Here is a 10,239-nt window from a genome sequence, read left to right on the forward strand (position 1 = left end):
GCCGGCCCTCCTCCACCGGGAGGTACTCCTCCCTCCTCCCTCCTCCTCCCTCCCTCCCTCCCTAGTTATAGTTTTTAGAGAGTAATTATTTTGAATCATATATAGTTGAAAAAATGTAGGTTCTTAGAATAATGTAGGTTATGATCGAACCCTAGCTAGGACAGATTAGGTATGAACCCTAGATTTTTAAATTTAGCTAGGTTTTAAAGTTAGGACAAAAATTTAGCTAAGTTTTTAATTAGGTGTAGTTAATAGAATTTAGGTGTTTTAAGTGTATTTAAAAGAGTTTTAGGTGTTTTAGTTGTTTTAGGTGTAGTTAACAGAATTTTAGGTGTTTTAGTTGTTTTAGGTGTAGTTAGCATAATTCTAGGTATTTTTTTAGTTAAAGCAATTGTTGTTATTTTTTTTAGTTAAAGCAATTTTTCCTGTTATATGCAATTTTGCAGTGGACATGTCATATTTTTTCGAGTGGCCTATGTTTTGCCAGAAATGACGATTCGTTTACGTTCTAGCAAATTTCAGGCGCTCGATATGTCCTGCTTTTAGAAAAGGTCATGCCGAATTTTGCTAAGTGTTTATTAATTTTATTTTCATAATTAAGCATTTTGTTCTCGACGTCGACGATGCCTATCCCGCATCCTCGTCGTCGACTCGGTGGAGGACTCCTGCTTGAGCCGAGGGGCCATGTCCGGGACTGGGCTCCGCCGTGCTGGTACTGGGTTGTGCTACCTTCTGGTGAGCGCAGCTTAATGAGGAGCCAACCCGCCGTCGACCCGAAACTTCTTTGGTGGCGGTCACGTGGGCCTGCATCGGTGCAGAGGCTTGAGTCCCCCGCGCAGGTGGTACAGCACCATGTCACGGAGGAGAACGCGCATGTCCAGCGCTACATGGCTGTGTTGGTGAACGACAGGTTCTCCAATACCTGGCAGATTCTTTGGGGATCTCACCGGAGCTATGATCCTATGATGGTTCCTTCTCTTTGGGTGTCCACCGCGGCCTACTGAACGTAGAGGAGCTACTATTCGAGATGTATTAATGATATTATATGATGATCTTTGCTACAAACTACTATATATGTATTCGAAGATGGATTATTAATTACCCATTAGTTATTTGCTTATTGAACGCAAAAGATAAGCATGGTTTGTGCTACAAACTACAATATATGTATTTGATGATGGATTATATGATGATCTTTGCTACAAACTAGGTTCGATGATGATCTTTGCTACAAACTACTACAAACTACAAATTTTAGGTGTTCTAGTTGTTATATGATGATCTTTGCTACAAACAACTATATATGTATTCGATGATGGATTATTAATTACCTATTAGTAAATGTCTGACGATGAAAGGGAATTCGCTATGTGCGAGTACTGCAAAGATGAGCGCGGTCTGTGCGACAGGCCTCACCTGGTAGAAGGTCGGCTCTTCAGCATCAAGCTCCAAGAGACCTTCGATGTTGAAACAGTACGCAACGATGACAAGTGTTTTTTGTTATTTTTGCACGACTTCTCTGCTTCTTCAATGTGCAATTTCCGTCATTTACAATTCGACTAGCTTATCCCATGTCATGCAAGACGCTATATCTTAGAGAAGATGGGTTTGAAGATCATGAAAGCATGGAGAAGATAATTCAACTAAGGACTCATCATGATTATGATTTTGCTGTAATTCTATATAATTCTGTGAACTCATCCAATTTTGGTTGCCTGAATTGGGAAGCCCTTTGCAAGGCATATGATTTTCATGAGGGTATGCTTCTCACCTTCGATCTTGGTGATCCTGACATCGACGAAAGGAATATGACCATTTTGGTCCTTTTTGACACGCTTCCAGTTCTACCGCTGTGTGAGTTTCTTAAACATATTTATTAAGTATTTATATTGTTTATTTCAAAATATTTGACAGCTTATTTTTATTCTTCAAAAAATGTACGGAAAATGGTAGACAGAACCTACTACTACAATGATGAAGCACAATTAACTAATAAGGAGAAAGATGGTCTTATCGCATTTTTGACTGATCTTGAGAATTACAATAGCTATTATCAAACTCCTCCACATTATGATCAATACGTGCCACTAGTGCACGCATTGAACTACGGTAACATCAATGGGGATAGCATGGTAAGATTTTCTGCTATTACGACATCCGTGCATCTTTTGCATAAATTCTTCTAAAACTAAACTACATTGCTAACTACAAAGTTATTACTATGTTTTTGAACAGAAAATCTCAATGGATTGTGTGCCTCATCTGATGTTGCCGAGAGGTCGCGTTGATGTTATGAGCTTACGGCCACCACGGCCAGGTCATCCGCAATATCCACATCACTCATATCCATACCGGATTTCTAAAAGCGAGGAAGCCATGATAATAAATGATTTCAAAAAATGTTTCGACCATCGTAGAGAGCTACTTGGAAGCAACACTGAGCGTAGGCCAAGACTTGGAGACAGGATGATCTCCGTTCTTTATTATGGAGAGTCAATTTTCTTTAATGGAGAGTCAATGTCTATCTTGTTTTATGATATTTTACCTAAGAGAGGGTAGAGTACGTCCTATGAGAGGAGTAGGTCATAGATAGAATGTGTTATTATGTGCTACAATGTGTTAGAGTTGATAATGAGAAGGAGGAGTTGTGATTATGACTAGTGACCAACTTGTTATATGATGTTTCATTGACGAACATTGTTTGGTGGTGATGACAAGTGGTAATGAATATGCTATTTAAACAGACTAGTTCATGATGAGTTGTTATTGTATAAAAGATATATCTGTTTAAACATATACAACGCCAAAATGCGGAAAAGACATAAATTTTAGCAGTGACGCGGGCCAAAATATTACTAGCAGCGCTCATTTACCAGTAGCGCTTTTCAGTGCCGCGCTACTAGTATCTGAACTTACCAGTAGCGCTGGCCTAAACAAGCGCTACTGCTAAAAAAATAGCTGTAGCGTCGTAGCAGTAGCGCTGGCGCCCGGGCTACTGGTAGCTCAAAAACCAGCGCTATTGGTAAGGTTTTCCCTAGTAGTGGTCGCAGCTAGGAGCTGCCAGCTGCTAGGGCTTGGGAGGAGATAAACGATATTCAACAGTATGAGGTGCAAATTGTTCAAGAACGTTAGGGATCTGGTTTTCTATGTTGTGTAATGAGATGATTCATTTCACTGTCCTAGCTGCTAAAGTGCTACTGATGGAAGAATAGGTGCTAAACCGCTAGCTAAGCTTTGAATATCTAAACAGTACTGTATTTTTCATTTAATTTGAGTTGCTACAATCGATTGTTGTAATTAACTTGTTTATATACTTCTATATATTTATACCTATTAATAAAGAAAGACATGGTATGTCTAGACGTGTCCTAGTTATTGCACATATCTAACTGACTTAAACAAGCATAAAAAGGAAAAAAATAAGGAAAAACAAAATATCCTTACGAATCTTCACGTAAGATCAATGACATATATAGGACTTAGATGTGTAATTCTAATGCCACGTCTAGATGTGCTTTATACTATCCACAGTAGGAGTAATATAGATAGTAACATCATACATATCTAAATAAAATAGATGATGTGGCAAGCAATAAATGAAAAAAAGAGGCATGTGGTAACATAGCTAGTTACTACTAGTATGAGTAACATTACACATATCAAGACAATATTACCACACATATGTTACTCCTCACTATACAGGCACTCCCTCCGTTCCAAATTACTCGTCGTGATTTTAGTTTAAATTTGAACTAAAACCACGACGAGTAATTTGAAACGAAGGGAGTAGTAACATGTGCATGTTACTACTTTATCTTACTACCTATTATGGCTAGTCTTAGCAAAACTGAGGAAGAATATATTTTTGGTTTGATTCGATTCGTTACGTTGCTTCAGTTTTTTTTTCATCCATGAGACGTGAACTCAGTGTAGCCGCTTCCTTTTGTTTCATTCATGAGACACTGACTCTGAGTTTTAGTCAAACTCCTTGTCACTCGCATCCTTCCCAAGGTGCTCCAGTAAACATCGGTTAGGTGGAGAGAGGGGTGGATCCGGTGGAGGCGTAGGAGCAGCACACGAGGAGGCTCTCCGCCTACGAACACGGTTTTTCGTACGCATGTAGACCTCCCCCGACCCCCATATGTGCCGCAACATTGCAGGAAGCAGGATTGGATCCGTATTGAAGCCTGCCACAACCCCCGGATTGGATCTCATGGCTGCTCGCGATACACATGCAACTTACGCTAGCGAGGTGAAGTAGAGAGTTGTCAGGTCGTTGACGACGGATCGAGGGCGCCCGCGGCGAATCAGGTAGCTAGCCCTATAGTCTCCCACCTCTCCCTGTCGCATGGATATAGTTGTGGCGGCTGTGCTGATTTACACGCATGGCGTGCGACATCTCTGTCGGCTGAACTCAATTTTCTTACTCGGCTGTACCAGTACTTACACAATCGAATTGCCCTATTGTAAGATATTGACCTTTTGTTTGCATGCACTCAAATTAGGGTCTAAAACATGTACACTAGTGCAGAACCGGGCAATAGCACCGGTTCGTAAGGCCCTTTAGTGCCGGTTTAGGAATCGGTACTAAAGTTTCGGCACTAAAGGCCCCCCTCCCTTTAGTACAGGTTCAGCATGAACCGGTGCTAAAGGGCAACCACGTGGCACGAGCCAGCTCCGGGGGCCGGGAGCCCTTTAGTACCGGTTGATAACACCAATCGGTACTAAAATGTTTGGGGGGTTTTGGTTTTATGATTTCTTTTTTATTTAATTTGGTGTTTTCCATTTTAATTCTTTTTTGTTTGCTTGTATTTTACGGTACTACACATTGTACACGTTATGCATATATATATATATATATATATATATATATATATATATAAATAGAATTTCTAGTAGAACCAATCATATATATATCATCAATGTCTCACAAACCATATTAATTCACACATACACACATGTATAGCTATATACAATTTCTCCTACATATGCATGTTGCCTTCGGAGCCAGTGGCATTAGCCTAATTGGTGCCTTCGGAGCACGATGACAATTGGAAGTGGTTCATGGGGGCGGTAACGGGTAATAGTATTCTCCCTTCGGATTTATGACCTGGTCGAGCAAAAATCCCGCTATTTCCTCTTGAAGTGCTTCTACGCGCTCCATTTCTAGGAGTTTGTCCCGCACCTCTTTGAACTGTTAAGAAGGAGGTCAATATGCATGTGTATTAGTTGTGTAACTAGATATCGATAATGGTGTAAAAATTGTGAATAGTGTTCTGACAAGCGTACCCATTCCTGTCTTTGAGATCTGCTCCTTTCGGACGCCATCATGCGAATGTTCTCGCAAACGCAGAATGCACACAGATCAGTCCCCTGCGCCTGCTTCAGGGCCTTTATTACGAGAATGGAATTTAATTTGATCAGATAATAATTAATCAAGCATGATAATTAAAGAGATGGCAGCTAGCTAGCTAGCTAGCTAGTACTACTTAATTACTTACCTTGGGTCGAAACCATTTCAGCTGTGGTTTCCATTCGCCTGCCGTGACGCTAATGAACCTTGCCCAAGCCCTGCCCGCCGACAAAGAAAATGAATAAAGGGGTTATTAAATAGTTCATATCATGAAATGACGAACTAAATAGGCCGAGATATATAGTTAATAATGATTGAAATTACCTGTTGACTATCCCAAACAAGATGTTATAGTCACTATTTGCTTTGAGTAGCGAGTCCAGTATTTCAACTGTTCCGGCGTCAACTTTAATGATACACAAGATCCAGTGAAATCTGCATGCACACACGTCTGCATGTCTTAATTAAGCGGGCATATGTAAGCAAAAACATGTAGCTCGCTAGTAGGCAAAAACAGAGAATTTATAGTACAAGAAAGTGTGACTCACTGGAAGTTGTAAGGAAGTAGTATATCTTCATTGTATTTGAGGTGCTTCAAGAACTCTAGCATGCTGTCCTCTACCTCTTTTTCATGATGCTTGTTTATTTTCCATGTGTATTCATTAACGGTGTTTGGGTCAATGAACCCAATGCCATAGCGTCCACCTTTTCTCATTTCATACATCTTCATCCTGCATAATACCACAGAAAAGAATATAGTGAGGATAATTACAGGTAATGATTGATCAAAAAGGATCACTACAGCTAGCTTGAGACTTAAATTACAGAAAGAAATCACTTACAGACAATAGCAACTGACGATAGATTTGTCGAGTGCGTCTTGATTAACTGAAACAGTTCAGAATACTCAACGGCCACAGCTTTCTCATGGTAGTAATCATCCTTCTTGACATACACCATGAGGGACACTCGATTGGATCTCTTGGTAATGTCCATGTACCATTGATGCAATTTATACATTCTTGTTGGGAGCTTGTTGACATCTTCTGGCTCGACCAAAGGTTGGCCCCGGACATATTTCCGTTTTATTTCCTCCTCCGTAATCCCAGGCATGTCCTCGATCTCGAGGAGTTGTCCAACAGTGATCTTGAGTTCTTCAGCCTGCATTATATGCTCCTGGGTTATTACCACATCGCCCACCTCGGGAACGTAAACTGTTTGGCCACAATAATATTGGGCGCGCATACTGTCACGTGTTGTTGGCGGCACAACAAGCGGGGGGATCGATTGTGCCGCCTGTTTTCCCAGCTGGGCAACGGTTTTCCCGCATTTTTTGACAGCTGCTTGTTGTTTGCTCGAGCTCGAGCTTGCCTCCTTCTGTAGACGTCGTCGATGTAACTTCCTGATGTGGCGCTCATAGTCTGTGTCAACAGGCTTAGGAGCTGGTGGTTGAGCCATACGAATGAAGTGGTCAACTACTTCCACAGGCACTTTCTCCCTTGGCAGCGGTGGCGGTTTCGGTCCAAAATGGGCGTCGAGTTCTGCCTGCACTATGGCATTGGTTTGCTCCTCGGTTCTGTCGTAAGCCCTCACAGGAAGAGGAGTAGTGAGGTTTGGACCATATTTATATCGCTTGCCTCCGCCTGTACTTCCTGTACTATGACCTCGACTCATACCACTACGCACCATAGCTGCGGGGTGTCTCTTCTGCGATTGTTGAGGCGGCGGAGACGGCTGACGGGGCTGAGTTGGACGAGGAGGAGTGGCCTGAAGCTATGCCGGACTTGCAGTGGCCTGAGGTTGTGCCGTACTTGGAGGAGGAGTGGACGTCTGACGCTGTGTCGGACTTGGAGAAGGAGTGGCCTGACACTTTGCCGGACTTGGAGGAGGAGGAGTGGCCTCACGCATTGGTGGACTTGGAGGAGCGGGAGTCTGCTGACTCGGTGGCGCACTTCGAAAGATGATGCAATCCTTTCTCCATAGGATGACATGATGTATGGCCTCTCCCAATGTGTGCTCGTCGCCACCTCCAGGAATGTCAAGCTGTAGCTCCGAATATGGGTCCACCACCTCATCAACCTAGACACAAGCATAGCCCGCTAGAATCGGGTTGCAATGGAAGGTTGCCTCGGGGGAATTTGAAAAAGCAACGGCGTCCGCCACCTTCATGGATATGTTCTTCATTTTGAAGTGTAGCTCGCAGTTAGTGTTCTCCGTGATGTCATCCACGGGGTATCTATCCAGCACTAAGCCCGGGGTGGAACCCACGCTGCTTCTCGGCATGGATGGGGCGGTGGTATCCAATGCTGGATCATCCGCTAGCTGCTGCAGCTGCTGAGACCCCCTTTGCTGGCTAAGTGAGTCGATCTGCTCCTACTGCCGCTGGAATTTAGCTGCCAATTCCGCTTGACTTGCTTCTAGGCCTTGAAGGCGTTCATAGTCCCGCTTCCTCTGCTCCTCCTCCATCTTCCTCTTCTTCTCCTCTGCAATCTTCTTTCTCGCACGGGTTCTGTAGTCGGCGTTCCAGTCCGAAAACCCCTCATACCACGGAATAGCGCCCTTGCCTCGTGTTCTTCCCAGGTGTTCAGGATTTCCCAGGGCACGCGTAAGCTCGTCGTTCTCTCTGTTGGGCTGGAACACCCCCGATCGAGCCTCTTCTATTGCAACAAGTAGCGCATCGTCGGCTCCGTTCAGACATGCCTTCGTCGAAACATTGCCTGTCTTCGGGTCCAACTCCCCCCATGCGCATAGAACCAAGTCCTGCACCTGGGGGGGGCCAGCTCTTAGTAACCGGAGTGACACTTGCATCCTCCATCCCTTTCTCAGACTTATCCCACTTAGGCATTGCCACCGCGTAGCCACCTGGCCCCAGCTTATGGAACTTATCCTTTTTTTCGTCATTCTTCTTGTTTATTCTCGACCGTTCCTTAGCTAATTCTGAATCCTTGAAATTCACGAAATCGTCCCAATGAGCACTTTGATTCTCTAGTATCCCCTCGAATACTGGAGTCTTCCTTCCTCCCTTGACGTACTTCTCCCACGTCGTTCTCTTGTGGTTCTTGAATGCAACCGCCATCTTCCTAAAAGCAGCGTCCTTGACTTTCCGCACATCTTCTTCTGTGAAATTATCTGGTAGGGTGAAATGTTCCATGAGAGTATCCCAAAGCAGTTTTTTTTAATTCTCGTCGACAAAAGTAACATTTGGACGTGGCTTTGCTGGCTTTCTCCATTCTTGAAGGGAGATCGGGAGTTGGTCCTTCACAAGAACTCCGCACTGACGAACGAACTTGTCCGCAATCTTCTTAGGCGCTAATGGTTCGCCATTAGGTTTGAATGCCTCGATATTGTACTTTACGCCCTCCTTCAACTTTTTGTTCGGGCCTCGTTTCGTCCTTTTGCCTGAAGATTTGCTCAATCCGGATGGCTGAAAGAAGAAAGATCGATTCGTTAATATATCTTCAACTCATTTAAAACATGTGATGATCACCAGATTCCTGCTTATATAAATATATATACCTCGCCGGTGTTTGTTGTTTCAGGATCAACATGTTCTTCGTCGTAGTTCATGACTTCATCTTCTCGGTCGTCGCGATCGAATATCATATCACCCTCACCGGTGTTTTTAGAAATTCGGAGCCGTCAAAATCTTCTTCATTTTGATCATCATATGGCCCGCGTATGATATCGAACATGGTCTGTTCTCTCTCTCTGTCGGTATTGTCCGTCATAGCTTTTATTTAACTATGCCAAAAGAAATATAAAACAATTTAGTATAATCTCGAATAATAGATATAATCTCGAATACATCGTCTCAAATAATAGATTTAATCTCGAATACGTCGTCTCGAATAATAGATATAATCTCGAATACATCGTCTCAAATAATATATATAATCTCGAATAAATCATCTCGAATATTATATATCGAATACATCACTAGCTAGCTAGCTAGCTAATAAAGATCGAATACTAGAGAGTAATATAGGCGGTGGACAACCAAAGTGAAGGAACCATCACTGGATCATAGCTCGGGTGATCTCCCCAAAGAACCTGCCAAGTATTGGAGAACCTGACGTCCATAGCCGCCATGTAGCGATGGACGTGCTTGTCCTCCTCCCTGACACGGCGACGTACCACCTCCGGCGGGGTCGGCTCCCTCCGCACCAAAAGTGGCCCACGCGAATGCCACCAAAGGAGATGAGGGCCGACGACGGGACCCGGGGCCGGGTTCCTCACCAAGCTCGCGCCCCTGAAGGTAGCACCTCCCAGTGCCAGCCCGGCGGAGCCCAGTCCCGGACATGGGTCCTCTGAAGCAGGACGTCGACGCGAACGGGTCGATGGTGAGGATGTGGGCCAGGCATCGTCGACAACAAATACTATATGCAAATGTAACACTAATTATGCTATCATTGCATATGTCAAAATTCTATATGCTATTTCATACTAATTAAGCATCTAACACTAAAAACAGAAAAAACAACTTCTATACATCCATTAAAAACAGAAAAACAACATTATATAAAAAAATTCCATACTAATTAAACACTAATTATATCCATCTAACATGCATTCATACATATATACTAGTGAAAAAATAATAATCTACAAAATCTAAACTAATTAAACATACAAAATACGTATATACTAATTAACTTAAGGAAATGTGCGTGTGTGTGTGTTCATCATGCTTGTGTGTGTATGGGCTCGGGGAGGGGCGGCGCCCATGGTGGCCACCGGGGGCGAGGGAGAGGGGTTAGAGGGGGAGAGCTCACAGCGGAGCGACGGCGACGGGCCGGGGCGTGACGGGGCGGCGACACGGGGACGGCGCGACGGAGACGGGCCCGGGGCGGCGACGGAGACGAGGGCGGCGACGGCGACGGGGGTGG

General features: G+C 43.8%; 1 protein-coding gene across 1 annotated transcript in view; it reads left to right on the top strand.

Annotated features, from left to right (window-relative positions):
- LOC123154553 (BTB/POZ and MATH domain-containing protein 1-like) overlaps positions 1 to 3,088 on the top strand; it is a 5,069-nt gene extending 1,981 nt beyond the window's left edge. Inside the window, exon 3 of the mRNA XM_044573253.1 lies at positions 3,043 to 3,088. Coding sequence (XP_044429188.1) covers positions 3,043 to 3,088 — 46 coding nt within the window. The remainder of the gene's footprint in view (positions 1 to 3,042) is intronic.
- Positions 3,089 to 10,239: the final 7,151 nt, after the last annotated feature.

Source organism: Triticum aestivum, chromosome 7A (genome assembly GCF_018294505.1).
Source record: "Triticum aestivum cultivar Chinese Spring chromosome 7A, IWGSC CS RefSeq v2.1, whole genome shotgun sequence".
In the NCBI taxonomy this organism is placed as follows: Eukaryota; Viridiplantae; Streptophyta; class Magnoliopsida; order Poales; family Poaceae; genus Triticum; species Triticum aestivum.